The sequence below is a fragment of the Solanum lycopersicum genome, chromosome 12 (assembly GCF_036512215.1).
Source record: "Solanum lycopersicum chromosome 12, SLM_r2.1".
NCBI lineage: Eukaryota > Viridiplantae > Streptophyta > Magnoliopsida > Solanales > Solanaceae > Solanum > Solanum lycopersicum.
Genome location: NC_090811.1, coordinates 48,162,431 through 48,183,187, shown reverse-complemented (window position 1 = coordinate 48,183,187; position 20,757 = coordinate 48,162,431). Strand labels below are relative to the sequence as shown.

The 20,757-nt window shown below is 37.2% G+C and overlaps 1 protein-coding gene across 1 annotated transcript; it reads left to right on the top strand.

Annotated features, from left to right (window-relative positions):
- Positions 1 to 446: 446 nt before the first annotated feature.
- Positions 447 to 938, top strand: LOC104645066 (zinc finger protein GIS2-like). Its single transcript, XM_010316076.2, has one exon. It carries the CDS (start codon positions 447 to 449, stop codon positions 936 to 938), a length of 492 nt encoding a protein of 163 aa, XP_010314378.1.
- The last annotated feature ends 19,819 nt before the right edge of the window (positions 939 to 20,757 follow it).

Genomic DNA, 20,757 nt, shown 5'->3' with positions numbered 1-20,757 from the left:
GTGATCTTAAGATCAGGTTTCACTCCAAAATGAGCTATCATTAATTAGTGGTAACAGGCAGCAGGTGTACTTACTTAAGAGTGTATAGGATAGGTAATTGAGCATGCATGCAATGCAAGGATACTGGAAATAAAATGATGATAAAATAGTAAAAATGTAACGAAGGTGTACATGTGTACACTTTAACAACCGTATATTAGTGCATACGTACTAAAGGAGAAGAGTGGGTGGAGTGTAGAGCAGATACATACAAACAAATTAAACAGCCAGTGGCACTCACTCTGCTCTGCAAAATCTGTCACCATATGCAACCATTCCCCTTCCCCCACCTTTTTTTATCAGATCAGTACTCACTCTACTCCTATAAACATATAACACTACACTCTCATCATCACAATTACATACATATATACCCTTTCCTCCTCCCTGAGAAAACTAATTAATTAATGGCAGACCCCAACCAGCTTGTTTACGATTTCTGGAACAAGTCCTCTAATTCCTCCAAAGCCTCCACCATTGATATGGTGGATCATCAGCACCCTCGCAGGATCCCAAAACCAAAATCAAAGGTTCCATCTTCTAGAATGTTCTCTTGCCTCTACTGTTCTCGCAAGTTTTGTACTTCTCAAGCTCTTGAAGGACACCAGAATGCTCATAGGCGTGAAAGAGCTGCTTCTCGCCGTAATATGTTCTCCACCACCGCAAAAACCACCGAATCCTTCAACCGTAACAACAAAAATAGTAATATGGTCCGCCTCAATTTTCTTCAAAACAATGATGACATGGAGCCGCCCTCTCTCATCATGCCTCAACAAAATGGAAAAAATTCTTTCTTAGAAAGGATTCCCCTTACTGGGGTGGGACTATTACACCAACTGAAGCTTAGGAAGGAATGGAAAGATAGGAAGCTTGGAGAGCTAATGGAAATAAATGCGTAAGAAATAACAAATCTGCGATAGAAGTCGAATACGATTAAGTAACTAGGGGCAAGATCCAGACTTTAGCGCATCAAGTCATACACAAACCGGAGTGACTTCACTACCTGAAGAAAGAAAGCAGGTTCGGCAGGGTCGAGAAGACGTGTAAGACACCGAGGGGCCGGGGCTTCTTTATTGTAAGGCATCTAGAAGCCCAATTTTTGGCTTTTTTTATCGTGTCTTATGGGCATGTTCACAAAGGAAAAGGCTCTGCATAGGCAGCGTCTGCTTCGGCGCAAAGTGAATAGGCTGACAGTCTTGAAGCGAAGGACAATTCTTTAAGTGTTCGGTGTCGGCATCTTTTTCTACCTCTAACTGTTCTCCTAACCGGGCAAGGTAATCGGATAACTGGAAATTCATCTTTAGAGCTAAGTCCCAAGGAGGGAGGTTGGAATGTACGGGCGTAGGTTAGCGTCTCATCCTACGAATGATAGCCTTTGAAGGCCTCCCACGGGATGTGCTGTACGGTAGTAGTTTATCTTTGCTGCTTATCCGGTGCCTTCTTTACGACTTTCGACCAAATTGAAGAAACTCTTGTTTAGTCAGAACGTCGTTCTTGTCCCTTGTGGTGCTTTTTCAACCCCTTGCTTTGACTTGGTAAATTGCATCTGGATTCGCTCTAATTCCAACAAATACCGCATTATCTGCATCACTAGTTCTAGGGTGTATACTATGTTCCAGAGCCTTTAGTTTAGTTGTGGAGTTAGAAGCTACTATATATAGATAGTGCTCGATTTCTATATCCTGCCTGCGAATCAAAGCTCTTATCTCTCTAGCTCATGAATAAATCACCCGCCGGAAAGGAATAGCCGAAATAGAATGAAGAAATCATTTAATCTTCCATCATATTAGAGCCTACACCTCCTTTTCTACCTTTCTATCTATACTTCCCATCTGGAGGAGCAAGTTATGGAACAATTGGGCTTATTGCTGGGCTAGTTATTCAGAGCCAACAATGGGCTGGCGGATTTCGTCCCGCAACTAGAAGAAGATCGCTTCGGGGTCACTGTGGTGTGGATGAATGTAGAGAAGTTCGCCCTTACAGCCTTTGATTAGTAAATTATTTAGAACATTGGAAGATGGTCAAGGTAGCTTGATTCCAAGCCACTGCACTAGATGGTCATATAGTCGTAGTAGTCGTCCCAGAATGCCTCTATCTTTACTAAAATACTATTTCAGATGAATGGGGAATTACGTCGCTCTTTGATCTGCAGAATAAGGATTAGGAGTTCTCTCTTTTATGGTGGAGACCTCTCTATACCAAGAAAGCGAATGACAATGGATCGAAGCCCTCCCTTTCCTTCCAATTAGTGAGATTCTATCTCTTACTTGGGAAATTGTGGTCAAGCCCTCCCTTTATTCCTCGGAATCGAGCTGGTATCAAGAATTAGAATCAACCTATATAACATATGTTCCCATGTAGTCGGCATTCTAGAACCAAAGCTTCCCGGTCGCCTGCCTCTTTGCGTGGAAATGCTTTTCATGATCTCCATCTCTTTCCCACCAGCTCGTTCTTTACTAGGCATCTAGGCGAACCCGCTGGGTTAATTAACTCAACGTGAAGAAAGCTCATTAGGTCAAAACTACGGGAGTGATTGCTAATAGCGAAAGGTTAACATCTCTCCGCCTTATTAGTAGTAGCGAACATCAGGTAACTTCATGCTGTAAAAAGACAGATTGGTAATGAAAAGCAATGAACTAAGAAAGCGCAACTCTATTAGACCTTCATTAGGAAAAAGCTGGAAGAAAGGCGAGAAAGAAAGGTTGCCTACTACTAATAAGGGCGGGTAAGAAAGAGAGGTGAGGTGACTAGCTTAGTAACTTTATTCAATCTAAAAGGTTGGCTCAGTGGGTTGGTTTGGCCTCTTTTAAGTGAAGGGGCGCATCCACCGAAGATGGTAGCGGGAAAGACAGGAGCAGGAATGAGATAGCTTATGCTTTTTTTCATCCTCACTACCTGGTTTATAGTAGAATCTGGAGAATATGAACTTCTCGCATTCTTCTTTTTGGTACGTTGTTATGATAAGCTTTAGTGCTCGATCTTAGGTCTGAGGTATGGGTCAAATCATGGCAAAGAAGGTTCAGTGGTTGTATAATTCCCAAGCGGAAAGTTGTATACTTTAAAAGTAGATGTGAGTGATCAAGCGGCCCTTCTTGAGCCAACATACATCCAATGGAATAGAGTGATGTGTCAGTATGAACATGGAACTCTTTATTCCAATCCGGAAACCGAAGGATTGGGGCTGACAACAAACACTCATCTGCATGCCTAAAGGCTTCATCATGTTCCGGTTCCCAAGCCTTATACCTTTCTTCTGCAATGATTCCATTCTGGAATTCGGCGCTTTGAAAAGTCTTTTTTGATGCGTCTGTAATAGCCTATGTGTCCCAAAAAAGAACGTGCTACGCCCGGCCCCCTTTTTAGTAGATGAGATTAGGATGAAAGGGCTTTCTTTCATTAATATTCCGTGAAGGTACATAGCTTCTTTGAATGTCCCGTGGATTGACTACTACATCTAGGCACGGGACTGATCCCGAAAGAGAGGTCTTTCTTTATGGTTATGAAATCGCTTTGATTGAAAAGCAAGTCGATGATGCCATAAGTCAAATGGGCGGGCGAGGCAAGAGTCCTTCACTACACTCACTAGAGAGAGGGTAACATATCCTATATAGTAGTAAGGTCTTATCCCATTATTAGTAGGCGAAGTGTGGGCCGGCTAATTCAGGTTAAAACTTTCACATGTGCATAGGAAGTCTAGAACATGTTTAATAAGCCTTAATCGACTTCCGGAGGACAACAATCTGAGATTCTCTTTTTCATTTTCTGAGATTCTCTTTTTCATTTTCTCTAGTAGAGGAAGGTTCTCTCTTTATTCTCTTGAGGGACATACTTGATAGGAATTTTTGATTCCTCTTCAATGATCTGGAATTTCTGCGAGGAGCTTTGTTCGAGAGGAAGCACTGGGTCTTATCGAAATTGAACTTTTGTCCATTACAATATTACAATCAGCTTCTTACTTCTTTCCAAAAAGATTTTCTACTTCCGATGATTCCTTTTATGGATATTATATAATATTAGAACATTGTTATCAAAGAGAAAGTAGGAGAGTGCTGGGCACGATCTCGAAGCATGGTAAGATGTTATCATTTTCAATGATACCATTAGCACTTCTTTAGCAAAAATCAACAGGCTAGGTTTGGAACCCTTGTCTGAGCCCTCGAGAAGCTGGAAAGTACCCATGTGGCATACCATCCACAAGCACTCCAAAGTCTTCATTACATAAACATCCATGTATCAAATTCCGCCATTTCTCACAAAAGCCCATTCGATCCAAAAAGATGTTTTTTCCATATCCTGGATTTCTTTTGACCCCCCTCCCTCATATGTTGTCTTGAGGTTAAAATCCCCTATCACTTAAAGCCACCTTGTGCTCCAAGGAGATCTTCTCTACTTAGTCCTTTAACAAAAGCGCCCCTTTTCCTTAACAATTTTTATAGGGAGAATCAAACAAATTCTTCGAGGTAGAAAGAATTTTTTTGATTTACAAAGATCTCCTTCAAATATCCCATAAATAAAGGTAGGTTGGAATTGGTGAAAGAAGAATTGATACATTCGGAATAAGGGCAATGAAATTGGAATTCAAACTTAGGGCTTAACAGCACCTTCAGCAAAGAAATTGTGAACCGCCCTGACCAAGTCGTCAACAAAAATATTCCAAGAGTGATAATATCATAAAAAAGACCTGGGAATCAAAAAATTGAAGGATAGTTGAGGCACAGCCCCTAACCAAGGGAGTGGTTATGTTCATTATGTCCCCCTTATTCGCGACATGCTATGGTGCCCCGGGGCTGTCTCGCGAAGAACATCGATTCGATCCTTCGCATCTACTCTCTCTTAGAGGATGAGCCACAACTTCGCTATCGCATGAATATAGCGATCGAAGAACTATGGCTCAGCTGCTTCACGTATTACAATGTATTTCCCGAAGGGGGAATGTTGCAAAAGCGTAGGTGAGTGATAAGAATAGGAGGTGTGCCCGAAGGGCAGCGGCAACATTGTTGTTCCTGTCGCTAGATTGAGATCTGCAGGGTGGTGAGTACTTCGACTGCCTTGTATCAGGTGAAGAGAGGGGGGTGGTAGGCTTAGTAGGGCTTAAACCTACAATATCACCATTATGAGCGGTACATTTCAACCAATTAAACTATAAGCCCCTATGGATCTCTACATGCAATTCGCTCACTTCGGGAAGAGCGGAAGGAAAGAGAAGGCCTTTGTCCTATCTGCTTCTTCCTCTTCCCAGGAATGAAGAATTTTCGACAAAAAAGATTTTCATTTTTTATTTTTGTTTATAGATTTCTTATTATTATATAAATAATATTAAGCACGCGGCCATTTCGCGACTCAAACAGCCGGTACCCTTTCCGGATCAAACGGGCGGTGGCTTTATATTTGCTTGCAATACTGGCTGTTCACCTTTAGTTAGAAGTAGAAGTAGAGGGCGCTGTTTGCCCCACACTACAGAAAAAGTAAAAAAGTATGGATAAAGTATAAAAATGTACATAAGGGGTGAGAAAGAAAAACTTGGTTACGGGAACCGAAGGTTAGGCCGACTACTTTAGTACAGCAAGACCTAAAAAAGTTTATTCCTACCCCTTACCCCTTCTTTCAATGTTGCCAATTCCCAGAATACTAATGTACCCTCGTGTATACAGAATACTAATCACTTTTGGAAAGAATGAAAAAATTTGGAAAATTTCCTAAGTGTAAAAGTGGATTTTTGGCCATTTTCAAATGGCCTAAATTCTAGCTTAGGATTAGTTCGATTCATTTCTTATATGGTTGGAAATCCCTTGGAGATATATTTCAAACGTCTCTGAGTTTGATCGATTTCATTGTCTTATGAGGAAAATATGCCTTTCAAAAGTTGGGTTATTGGATTGAGGAAAGTTTAATCCCTATTTTTGTAAGGGTAGAGCGGTCTTTTCGCTCTGCTATTTCCTAATTCGTTTTGAGGGTTTATTAGGGGTAAGACTAAGTCTTAATTCAATCTTAGAAAAGTTTAATACGCTTAGGTCTTGGGAGAGAAAAGAAGAGAAGAGGAAGATGAAAAATCCTTCAAAAATGCTAAGGTTTCGCAAGTGGAATTCATCATGAGTGATCACGAAACCTTATCATTCTTGAAGGATTCTTTATTTTCCTCTTCTCTTTTGTTTTCTCCCAAGCCCTAAGTGTATTCAAGTTTTTTGAAACTGAATTAAGACTTAGTTTTAACCCTAATAAACTCTTAAATGAATTAGAAAATAGTATGGTGAAAAGACCACTCTACCCTTACTGAAATTTAGATTGAACTTTCCTCAATCCAACAATCCAACTTCCGAACGGCCTATATCCCTCATACAGCATCAAAATCAAGTAAAATCGACGTTGTTGGAAAGATCTCTCCAAGTTATTTCCAACCATATAAAGAACTGGCTCTAACTCATCCTCATCTAGAAGTTATGACCATTTGGAAATCGCCAACACTTAGTAATTTTGTTAGATTTTTCCTCTTCTTTCCAAAAGTTATTATTTTTGGTTTCTTAGCCTATTTCTAGATATTTTGAGTTGCAAGATTTTATAGTGACACCTACATATCCTATTGAGCTAGTAGTCAGGTCAAATGTAGTTCCATTCCTCTAGATGATGAATGTTGTAAAGAATCTTAGACAAGATCATAAGTAGAAAATGTATAATATGAAAATAATAAAATAAGAAAATCACATTCCTTATGACATTCAAAGCGCAGAGGCATAAGACATGTCACTTTGTTGGGACGGACAACCCAATGAAGTAAAATAGGCGTCTCACGCTTACGAGGTTAGCCTAATGTAACGTTTTACAACGGATAACCCAAAAACAAAATGCAAATTATATTTTTTAATTAAAAGAATCTAGAAAAATTATTTGAAAAATATTAAAGAGTGGGTGTTGGTCACCCTTTTTTCATTTTTTTGAATTTTTTTCGAATAAAAAAAGTGAAGAGACAGTCAAGTTTGGTCTACAATTGTTACCAACATTTAGGATTGCATGTAACTCTTTTTTTTTCATTTTTCTAATTAAGATTGAATTCAATGATTTTCAATGCATGCAACTGTGATATCATATGTTTGACCCCTATGTGAATCTCTACTAGTGTGAGAATATTTGGAATGAGATCATGTAGATCTTTTAATTAGATTGTAATGTAGGTTAAAGGACGGGTTGAATATTTATTTAGAATGAGAGTGACTTAATTTCTCCTTGAGTGTCACACTAAATTCACTCTTCTGACGGTTGATACGCCTTTGGTGTCTGATCCTCTTTGTTACCCCCCTATTTTTTAATTCTTCTGAATCATTATTTGTTACAACATTTCCTTTTTTCACCCCGTTTTTTTCACATTTGTTTTGAAGTTTCCTCTTTTTTTTAAAGTATTTTCCTTCTCATCTTTCATTTACTTTGTAGGGGTTCTTTTGTCTTTCTTTATTTCTTTCTCTAGAAGTCATTTTTTCGTCTTTGACTTTGGGAGACTCAATGTCCTTTGCCTTTGGCAACTGCAAACTCTGATCTTGACTTATAATTTGTACATCTTTGGTGCACTCAAGAATGTTGGGCCAAAAGAGGGATAGTGCATGTAAGCACTAAGAAGGGAAATGAATAAGATGTGGTTATAATAAAAACGCTTCAGGATAAAAGTGGGAAAACTAGAGATTAATGTCATTTAGTAGGATTTGAAAGACACAATTGGATTAAAGAAGGCCTACAATCATTTCTCAAACCAAACATAAATTAGGATATCCCCTCGATTTATATTAAAGAAAAGTTCTGGATCAATAGTGCGATGCAGTTGAATTTTTATCTAAAAGATTACCACACAATGCACATAAAATAACGAGGTTAGTTTTAATCTTATATTTAATGCAAGCAAGATAGTTTTAAAGCATCACAAAAGTATAAATAAGAGGTACCGCTAGAGTCTATAGTTTACCACAAACTCAGTCCCTTTCATCATACCAAATATTTTTGATGTTCCTAACTGTATTGGTCCCAATTGAGTTGAAGATATGACTTACAAGATATACACAATGTTAATTTTTTAAATAATTAATATCAAACACAAGAAAGGATACCTACGTATCTCATCGAGATGAGAATTAGGTGTTGCGTAGTTAATGCATATATGTAACACCCCGTAGCAAAAATAGACCAAAAAAATCATTTTTTCAGAAAAATCTGCAGGTGAAACTGACGTGACCATAGACGGACCGTAGCCTGACCCACGGTCCGTCTTGAACAATCGTCGACAGGATTAGAAACTCTCAAAAATCTCACCCGAGGAAAATTGGTTGAGTGTTGGTCGACGGACGGACTTATGGTCCATAGATCAGACTTCGGTCCATAGTACATGACCATCGATCGAGACCCCCCTTTACCAATTCTCTGATAAGATCCACGGATGACCAGCATGGTTTGTAGACCGTAAGTCTGACCGTAGGTGGGAATTAGCAGACAGTTAAGGGGGAAATGCAGTTGGGTCAACTTCAAAGGGTCATAACTCTTAGCACAAAATTAATTAGGTGTCCTATGACCTACCCACAAATAATTGAATTATCTTTCCATAACCACCGAACATGCTAAAATCTGACCTTTGAATAAAAATTTATGTCCGTTTTAGTAAAGGTCTGTCGAACTGGGTCAACCTATGGACCAAACGAAGAACCGTCAATGGAACGACGCACTTTTTGTCCAGGTCGTCGTTTGGTTCGACAGCAACTTACCCAGGGGTCTTTTGGTCTTTCACCAATTTTTTTTAACCTTAACATACGTCGTTTTGACCATAAATCATCATATTTTAGTCATTTTAAGCCTAGAAACATAACAAGAACTTACCTAAGTCAAAATCATAAATCAGAAGTTAGAAAATTAGAAAGCAAGAAAGGAGAAAAAGCTCAAGAACCTTAGTTCAAGAACACAGAAAGAATCCCTTCGTTCCACCCTTGAAATCTAAATATTTTTTCGTAGATTTTATCACCAGGTACGTGGTATTTCACTAGTGGGTTCCTTTCACCCGTTGGGTCTCTAATTTTCAGTCAGATTCTTGATTATCTTATCATAATTAAACTTATTATTTCTAGAACATTGATAAAACTTCATGATTTAGTTAAATATATGTTCAAAATCAGATCATCATGTTATTAATCAAATTATCGCATGAATTTCAGAACCCTAGCTTGATATTTCTTTAGTTCTTGAATTACACATGCTAAATCAGATATTTGAGTTATGCATATATACGTTCTTCACTTTTTAATGCATCATTATTAGATTAAATGTTACATTCTCAGTTTGTATGTTCAGTTTTGAGCTATACAGTAATTACATAAACTCATGCATAACCAGTTACTTTACAAAATTCATTGGGAGTATCATAATACTGAGTTGGACTAGGGTTCAACGTACCCAATTAGTCCCAGAACTACTAGCCAAGTAGGTTGTAAGTCCCCTCCATAGGCAATCAATTTAGTGATCATTCCAGCATGCGTTTATACCATTGTAAGGGTATATTGGGTCCTCTCGGGCATATACATCGGACTCCACATTTAGCTCATGTTATTTTATTATCGGTTATTAGTAGCTCTGATAGTTTAGTAAGACTCTCCGCACTGAACATTCATCAGTATATTCAATATTCAGTCTGCATGTTATAAATTGGTCATTGCGTTCAGTTAGCTCAGAAATTCACTATATCATGTTCAGATTATTATACTTGCTTTTGTTATTGTCTAATTATGTTTTATTTAAGCTTTACTCTATCCAACATGCTCAGTACCTTCAAGTATTGATGCATACGTGCGCTACATCTTTTTGTGATGTAGGTTTAGGTTCTCAGCATCTAGATCACGCATAGATCGATTTTTGATTTCCAGTTCAGCAGATTCAATGGTGAGTCCTCATTGTCCAAGGACAATAGTCATTAGTGTCATTTCAGTCTTTAATCATTTAGTTTTAGTTTTTTCTAGATTTATCTGGGGCTTGTCCCAGTATTTCTAGTCCAGTTTAGAGGCTTATTTCAGACACAGTTAGTTTCGGCTTAGTGTTGAGTTAGTAACGTCATTGTATTAAACTCATCAGTTTTCATATATATCTGTTTTAGATTATGGGTATTCCCCATATTTTCATTATAAGTTATGATTTAGCTTCCGTAACAGTTTATTAACTTTAGTATGCTCATGATCATGCCAGCAAGGTTAGCTTAGGATCACTTGTGGTCCTAGGTTCCATGTTCGAGTAGCTCGGGGCGTGACAATATATGTCCTTGAAAAAATGCACTAACAATTTGAATTTTTTTTGAATTTAGAAGAATGAATTTCGAGCCTAATAAGTATAGCCTACGTAAATTACCGATATAAGAATTAGGTTTGCTTAGTTAATGCAGATATGTCTTTGAAAATATGCACAAAATATTTGATATATATTTTTGAACTTAAAAGAATGAATACCGAACCCAAGAAAGGAAGCCTATGTATCTCACCGTGATGAGAATCAAGTTCTCATAGTTCATTCAAATATGACATCAAACAATTTTAAAATTTAGATACTTTCGAAGAGATTCCTGGTATCCTCTTTTACTACGACCTTTATACTACCTGTTGAATGCAGTCTCCTATATTAGATTTTTTATAGTGATTACTTGTTGTATATTCTTTTTGAATGTCTTTTGGCACTGTGTCTTTAACCAATTATATACAAGAACCACAAATTGTTATAACCATCCCTGACTTTTGTCGAGGACAATCTTTGTCACGTCCCAACCCACCGAAAAGTGCGGGCACCCACTATAAGACCTAAGTAGGAGAATCCTTATTACCCAAAGGTTAAAAACGTGTGAAAAATTAACAAAAGACTGATATGAGTAGAGATAAAAATCTTTATGAATGGACACTTTTCCAATAACTAGCTAAGACTTGAAATGAATTTAACAACGCCAAAATACCTAGTCTAAACATGCACAAGAACTACTAAGAGAAACATTGAAATAAAATGAATGACACAACTCCCACAACGTAGAAGGAAACCAGAAGCTGTTGGACATCCTCATCATCTTCACCTAATGAAACGTCACTAATCATGCATCCAAACTATGTCAAGGGGACAGAGCAAGAGTAGTATCAGTATAAGCACATGTACTGGTAGGCATCATAAGTCAACCTGACGCCCACCATATATCATAAGAAACCAACTAGCAAGATCATGAAATAAACCACTCGCTTCTCCATATTTAAATATTAAACCACTTACCGGATTGATCATAGCTTAAGCAATCTAAACACAGAAGAAGTTCCCCAAGTAAAGTACAACTTAAACAACTAACCGTACATGTCCTACCTTACTACCTCATCACCTTACCAACCATAGGCACATAATACATTAATTAAAGCTTCCTTAACACTGAGCCCCATCTCCTAACCCCCAAGGTGAAATCCATCAAGCAATTCCTCTCACATATACTATCTACTCTCGCCATAACAACCCACGAACAGCCACCTATAAATCACCATAGCACAAGTTCTGTAATTACAACATAAACTGCACAATACAATACTTTATTCGCAATTGTATCTCAAGCATATATAGTATTGTCAACAAGTACTCGAACAACAAATAACTGACATTCATATAGCACATCATTGGTCCTCTCACGGAACCAAAATCCAAATAATTAACTTGTGAGAGCGTAGAAATCCAATCCCATACTTATGTCGGAACATGGCAATCGATTCTATAAATATGCCAGAAAGTGGCAACTCGATTCAAGTTATCTATGCCAAAATGTGGCAATCCGACCCAATAGTTATGCGGAAACATGGAAAACAATCCCAATCACACACAACAATCACAATCACAAGTGCATCATCAAGATCATACAATTAATTCATGATTTCATGACAATGGTAATTCATCTAACCCATTTAGAACTAGCATAATCAACATTGTAACATTCATACATATACAAGTATCATAAATGAAGCAAGAACAAGCATACACACAAACATAAAATCACAACCATCATCTTCGCATTACTCCTCAATCCCTATCACGTATATAATAATGAACCATGATCAACCCTAGTTCATTATCAGCTAGGGTTAAATCACAATTCATTATAATTTCTCAATGTGATCATTCAACTATCGTATGTAGAGTATATTCATAAATATAGTTCCACTCTTGATTTCATGTCCTTGTTCTTGACTCATTTCTATCCATGATAACAATTATAGGTTTTTATATAAATTCATTCATTTATCCTCACAAGATATAAACCTATATACTTTGACCTTAAGAACTATTCATCACATTTTCCCAATGCACGAAGTTCTACACACAACCCTACCATTAATTTACATATATGACGTAATAAGCACATATTTAAAACTACTCAATTGATAAAACCTTGCTTAACTGGGTGCCAAGAAATTGTATGGAGTTTTGACTTCGATTGGAGTTCTTCCGAGTTCATGACGGTAGATTTATCCAAGAATTTGCAACATTTTTCCATCCATATGCTAGAAATATCCTTCTTTTTTGTTCTCAAGTTTAGAGCAACTTTTCTTGAGTTTCTAGCGAGATTTATGATCTATTTAGGTATTTTGGGAAGATGGAGAGAATAAGATTTCTTGTAATTACATTCTGCCTCGCTAATTCTGCTCAAGCGCCGACTTACCCGACTATGGCACCGTTGCCTCAACAGCAATTGGCCCTCTATGGCGGGATAGTGGCCCAAACATTTGCGGATATTTGCCCTTCCTAATAACGAAGGTTCAGATAGTTAAATTAGATATCAATTTAATCTTTGTTCATCCCGAACAACTAGTGCATAGTCATCATATATTCTTATTATTTTGGTACACTCGCAACTACTGAATCATTCATCATGGAAACTGCAACTAATCACAAACTCTCCGTTAAACTGGCACACAAAAGGTACTATACTCATAGTTAGGGGAGATTTCAATGCAACACTTGAAAATCGAAGATGTTTCAAACTACACAGTCGGCCGCCAGGAAGGAAACCCTCCTGCTCTGGTGGGGCCGTTATGGTGGGAATTCTCCCGCTATAATAGAAGTTCAGAAATAGAAATGGGGGAAATGAGGAAGGTTTTCCTTATTCTCGCATTTTTCAAATTCAACTCTCTAATAAATCTCTCGAATCACTTCATTTCGAATGTCAAAACTTAGGTATTTTTCACATTCTGTACACTTTTTACGTCAGACCTTACTAATAATTGCATGATATTGTTTGATCGCTATGAATGGGTATTGGGTGGTTATATTCGAAAATGAACTAGATTGCTTGATTTTTGATAAATAACATAGCATGGAAGTTTCCATTTTGTCCCCAACCTTTACACAAAGTCCTGGGTGTAAGTGTTTTATACAAACACAGGTATATCGATACAAAAACGGGTGGAGGAAGTTGAAAATTTTTCTTCTTATAAACTCAAAATTGGTCACTATTTAGGGGTTATTTTGTTGAAATAGATGCATAAATTGGTTCTAGGGTAGTTGATATGCATATGATCTTATGAATGGGAATTTCGGGATGAAAAGACGCCATTTTCACGCATGGAGTTCAACCTAGATGAAGACCGTTATGGCTGTCTTCATCTTATTGTGGTATCCTCCATCATTCTATTCTAGCGGGACGATGGTCGTTGTGGCGGAATTCACCAGACTAGTGGCCTGCCTCTTAACACATAAATTTTCTCTTTATTAATTTTTTTAATTATACTAATGGTCCTATCGCATTCTAACTTATGTTCACTTATTGCAGACTTCTAAATGGCTGGACAAAATGACGTACACTTGCCATTCATCGGGTTTCTGACACAACTAGTCGAGAGAGACATCATGACTATTGGAACACTGGTTTTTGTTGTGAGCGGGGCTTTGTGCTGCACTGATTAGAGGAGAAGGAGCCAACACTCTATGCTCGATTCGCAGAATTTTGGTGGATCCTATTGAATGAGGCTCCCCTGGTTGTAGAGCTAATTGGGTGCAGGAGTTCTACATTATTCTGCTTGTTGTCCGTTGGGACATTCCTAGTCCCACCATCCGCACTCGGTAGTTGTAATCCCCCTAAATACTACTGATATTAATTATACCCTAGAGGTGTCAAAGGTCCCAAACCATACTTTCGTGGTCCAACTAACGGAGATCGACCTGGAGTGGTTGAGAGACACTCTTGTCAAACCTATGCACCAAAATTAGGTTTACCTAGCTACTACGGAGGGCACAACTAGCATGAACTGGTAACTGAGACTAAGAGGTGCCTACACTTTATGCCTAGGAGGATTCACCCATCGCGTAACCGTACCGACGTGACTTTCTCCAGGCCCTGGTGGTGGGATGTTCTATTCAAGGTATTCAGTTGAATGTGGGAGAACAAATCATCTTCGAATATAAGATGTTTTATCGGGGCAGAAAAAGCTCCTTCTTCATTCCAGGACTTCTCACTTCCCTATGAAAGCGGCAGGGATTTACCTTATTTGATGATGATGAGGTACTTCTTCTAAATTTCCCCTTCACCCTCTTCATATTTGGACCATTTTTACTTCTATGATCACGAAGAGGAGGACAGGTAGGACTAGCACCAGCAAGGACCCGTGGATTCGTACGATGAGGACCTACTCTTAGGTGCATGGATTGAGGAAGATTTAGCGGCTAACTAGGAGAGGATGGGAAATGCCTACACCAAATTCACTCATGTCCCACCTAGCAATGCGCTCAAGGTAGAAATGCTCCGTCGCCAGCTGCGCAAGGAGAGAAGAAACGGTGTGATCAGGGATTGCTTAATGTCGCGGATGTGGAAGATGGTCACGGCTACATTTACTTGTGTGGACCTCAGTAAGGAATTTCCCGACTCAAGCCACCGTAGTTCAGGGATTTCTCTATGCTAAATGACGCTTGGAATGGCATGACATCCCCGGAGGACCTTGATTTAGACATTGACACTAACCAGTCTGAGAGTCCTTGATTAGCTTTCCTCTCGCCCCTCTTGAATCGTAATTTTAAGACAAATTATTTTTATCTTTCAATTTTTAAGCACAACTATCGGATGCATCCTATATATAAGTCTGAAAATTCATAATATGTCTATTTTTGTTGTTGAACATTGTTTAGAGTTGCAAGGATTTTGTCAGATCCCATTAAGGGTTTGAAATAATTATGAGGAAAAACATGGGAGGCTAGGTGAGGTTTTTCCTTGCCCTGTCCTACTCTTGGGGGGGGGGAATCCCGCTATGGTGGTATTGCTATGGAAAGAATAATCCCTCCCCTGGAGTTCAGACGGGGCCAAAACTCATGCTAAAAATTTCTAGGTTCTTTTATTTTTCTATGATATTCCCAAGGTTCCATCTTAACAAATCAATCTAAGATAAATCTCAAAGCTAGGAAAATCATTGACTACTCTAAATCAACCTAAACGACACGGTACTCCGCTAGTTCTCATTAAATTAACGTTACACCACACATTCCCAGGATACACCCAGACGTCACATGTTTAAAAGTCATAATTTATGTCAACAGATTACACGATATTCAGGGAATTATACTTGCATATTTTCAACAATTCCATCATAAATTTACTTCTACAAATCAAGACAGCCACATGGTGTCTTTAATCGCACCGACCAAAATGTCTTCACCTCTTCAGAAAATTAAGACTAACAAAGACTACTTCTACATACACAGTTACTTCACTCAACAATTAGCACACATTTATAGTTATATCAACAACAAGAATCACATAATCATAGTTGATTTAGGCAATAAGAAGCACACATTCACCATTTCAAAAAATAAAATGCACATGCAATTTCAGTTTATTAGTTAGATTGTTCCATAAATGGCCATTAATGGTCACCATGCTCCTTATAGACCCTAAGCCTAAATACCTATTGGAACCTTCCATTTCTATTTAACATGTTGATGTCCCTTCGAATGTATCAACGATGTTTAGTTCACTTCATTGAGATATCAATTGGACTTAATTCATACCATAAGCGATACTTCCCATGAAGGGAGAGAATGTGTGGAACAACTTCCTAGAATACTCCCTAGCCTCTTATTAATTAAACGTGGATGTGAACACACCAATCCACAGGAGCCTAGTTCAGATTTTCCTTTTGTACTGGGAGTTCGGTAACCTAAGCTCTGATACCATTTGTAACGACCCAGCCCACCAGGCTGTGTGGGCACCCACTCAAACACCTAAGTAGGAAAGCACTTATACCCCAAAGGTTTAAAACATGTGCTAAATTAATGAAAGGGTGAAATAACTAGAGATCAAAATCTTTATAAATGAAAACTTTTCCAATACCTAGCTAAGACTTGAAATGAATTTAACAACCCCAAAAGACCTAGTCTATACAGGCACAAGAACTACGAAGAGTAACATTGAAATAAAATAAATGAAGGAAAATAGAAGCTGCTGGAGATCCTCTTCCTATTCACCTAATGAAATGTCCCCAGACCTGCATCCAGACTATGTCAAGGAGACATAGCAAGAGTAGTATTATTACAACCACACGTACTAGTAGGCATCATCAGTCAAGCCGACGCAAACCACATAACATAAAAACCAACTAAAAATATCATGAAATAACCACTCACTTCTTCACATTTAAATATCAACCCACTTACTAGATTCTTGATCATAGCTTACCATTTAAAGAATGTACAAAATTCTCCAAGTACAATACCACCAAAACAACTAACCGTACCTGCCTTATTACTTCATCACCTTACAAACCATAGACACATAATATATTGATTCAAGCTTCCTTAACACTAAGACTCATCCCCATACCCCAATATGAAATTGATTCAGAGATTCCCCTCACATATACTATCTCTTCTCACGCCATTTCAATCCTCGAACGACCAACTATAAATTGCGATAACACGATTTCACTAGTTACAACATAAACTGACCAATACAGTAATTTACTTACAATTGTATCTCAAGCATATACAATATTGTCAACATGTACACGAACAATGAATAACTCACATTCATATAGCACATCATTGGGCCTCTTATGGAACCCAAACCAATATTGTTATCTTTTTGGAATGTGGCAATTCGATCCCATATTTATTCCAGAATGTGGCAACCGCTCCCATGATTATGCCAGAACGTGGAAATTCTATCCAAGTTACTTATGCCTTACTGTGGCAATCTGATCCATTAGTTATGCTAAAACATGGCAACCAATCCCAATCAGACACCACAATCACAATAACCAGTACATCATCAAGATCATACAATTATGTCATGAGTTCATGGTAATGATAATTCATCTTACCCATTTACAACTATCATGATCGATATTGCAACATTCATACATATACGAGTATCATAATGAAGTAAGAACAAACATATATCACACAAATATAGAATCAAAACCATCACCTACGAATTATTCCACAATCCCCATCACGTATATAATAATGAACCATACTCAGCCGCAGTTCATTATTATGATTTCTTATTAGGGTTTAATCACCATTCACCATATTTTCTCAATGTCATAACTTCAATTAGTTCCCATCTTTATTTCATGTCCTCGTTCTTGACTTAATTATATCAATGATAACACTTCTAAGTTTTTCTAGCAATTCATCCATCCTTCCTCACAAGGTATAAACCCACATACTTTGAACTCTAATGATTATTCATAAAATTTTCCCTTTGCACGAAAGTCTACACACAATCATATTAGTGATATATATATACATATGACTTGTAAGCACAGATTTAAAACTACTTAATTCGTAAAACATAGACTACCTAGTCGCCAAGTAGTTGTATGGATTTTTGATTTTAATTCGAGTTCTTTCGAGTTCATGACGATAGATATGTCCAAGAATCTACAAGATTTTTTCATCCTTATGCTAGAAATCTCCTTCTCTTTCATTCTAAAATCTTAGATCAGTTTTTCTAGAGCTTCTAGGGTAATTTATGACTAATTTAGGTATTTTGTGAAGATGAGAAAATATGCTTTCTTGTAATTATATTGACGCTGACTTACCCCGATGTGGTGCCGCTGCCTCAGCGGCATGTTGCCCTCTCTGGCTATACAATTGCCTAGATTTTTTGCGGATATTTTCCCTTCCTAAATAATGACGATTTAGGTCGTCATGTTTTTCCTAAAATATTATGAGAAATGTGTGAAAAAAGGGTCATTGTGCAAAATAATAAAATAAATGAGTGTGACTTTATAGTTTAATACTCCCCTGATTTATTTTTATGACTTGATATTAATGTCTTGTAAAATACAAATACTTAGATTTCGTGAGTCCTCTTGTCCCGAAGAATAATGACTTTCAAATTTTGACTTAAATCAACCTCTTGATTTAAAAGAAGAAATACTCAAGAAGTAAAAATGTTAGTTCGTGTTCATAATAACTAATGCAAAACATCACACAAAGAATTAATTAAACACATAATCATTTCTTTGATTCAAGAAAAACTTAATTATATCACATAGCATACACATAGTTATTATGCGTCTTATAAAAATATGTGACCCTTTTGTACCAAGGGTAGGCCTACTAATCTGAAGGATTTATTACTCCATTGGACAACATTTCGTTGTCCCCCAAAACCCTTGGGTATAGTACAAATTTTATGAATAAATCAAATATGATTACAAAATAAAGAAAATTGAACAAATAATCAGTTTCACGCAGGGGTACCTTTTTCTTGAAATTGGTTACCTAAAAATTAAGCCTTTGTGGAAGGTACTTTTTCTTAAACTTCTTCTGATCTCTGAATGGCAATACCTTTTGGATGGAATGGTAGCTTGTAAAGATCGTTCTTCGACTAAAGTAAGCTATTAAAATAAACCCCCAACCCCTAGTTACAATGATTTTCCAAATGTCTTAAACATCCTTCAAACTTGAACACACACGCATGATTGTTTTTATTGACCAATGGGCCAAATAGAAACAAGGTGTCTTCTAATAGGACCAACGTGCTTTGGGTGTTGGGTCGACTTAGTTCGAAATGCGCTAAATTCAAGATTTTGTTTTTGCTCTACACTTGTTGACTAAGAGTGAATTTTAAAAGACCGGGAACCCAAGAGGATAACTTAGGCTGAAATTCACAACAACCATTGGACTTCTGACGTACCAATAAATTATCGATCATTCTGGAAAAGGATTGAGTATAAAAAGCTCAATATATTTTCGCCTTCCTTCTTCATTAGCTATGAATTGATCCACATATCTTTACTTTTCTTATATTTATGTTGAGAATAATTTTTTTTATGAATGAATTTTTGGATATTTGTGTTCATTTGATCGAAGATATCACGCCCCGAGTCTACACCCCGAAGGTAGCTGGCACTGGAAGTTCATTGCTGGTCCCAAGTGAACCCCTGGTCTGGCATACTTAAATCAGCAAAAGATAATATGCATATTATAAAGATAAATAGCACTAACTGACTGAATACTGAAATACTGAGAACGTTTAAAATACTAATTATTCAACTTGGCCAAAACTGGCAACCCAAGTCTTAACAAATAAGAATAATACTGAAAAAACTCAAAGGATTAAAATCTGATTATCTATCTATAAAGTCTCTAATAACTGAGATGGATGTTGGGACAAACCCCAAAAAATCCTAATGAACTAAATTATAACTTCAAAAAAAATATAAAGGAATCTTCTAGAATGCAAGGAGTCTCACTACTGACTCTGAGCTTCTTACCTTGATCAACAATGCGCTAGAATGTCGATATTAATTACCTGCGTATGCATCATAATATGATGAAGGCCAATTGACATAAATACATTGAATGTACGAGTATCCAAGTTGGAATTCTAACGAACATAGGCTAGCTAGAATCTGAAAGGAACCAAAGAACTTACCTGGCTCAGCTCAATATAACTGACTCATTTCAATATAAAACAATTTAAAAGCAATTTCAATATAAAGAAAAATTATTTGAAACATACTGTAAACTTTGTGTGTATTCAAAGATACATTAACTCTTAGATGTATGTAAAATACAAATGGACTCATGTATATGAAATACAATAACATTTTTGGGAGTTTCTCTAATCAACAACCATAACTTAAGAGCTAGGTGGCAATACATTGATATACCTCACGCTGCTAGCTCATCCTATAATCAGCCAAAGGTATACGACCTGAACTCCCTAATGGATCCATTAATCTATTTTGAAAAAGATTCATCTAAAAAGTATGATCCTTTTCTACTCATATTATCTACATGGTTTATGGGGGTTGTGAGTTGTCTGAACTCCCCTCTAATTCAGTGCTCAATACTACTCCCAAAATATATTGGCTCTTATGTATTAAAAGAACATACTTCTTTTGTGATTAGAGATTAGTGCTCAAAACATAGCTCAAAGGCCATCTTGGAAATCACAGTTTCCTTGCTTGCTTTATTTAGAAACTAATACTGAAAAACTAGTCCAAAACCTCTTTGGAAACCTCAATTTCCGGCTTGTTCAAAAGAACAAAATTCTTGTGCTTATGTGGATGCGTCGCTCAATTTCCCAAGACTAGAGAAGTGTAGATGTGAAAACATTTCTGTTAAACCTCTTTAGGAATACATAGTCCCCATACACTCTTTTGAAAAAAGTACTTCAACTTTACTCTTTACTTAACTTAACTCTTAAGTCTTAAAACAAAGTTAAAATATTTGTAAAAGATACTTGAAAAC

Excerpts from the sequence above, each read along its gene's own strand:
- LOC104645066 (XM_010316076.2), top strand. The coding sequence starts at position 447 with ATGGCAGACCCCAACCAGCTTGTTTACGATTTCTGGAACAAGTCCTCT.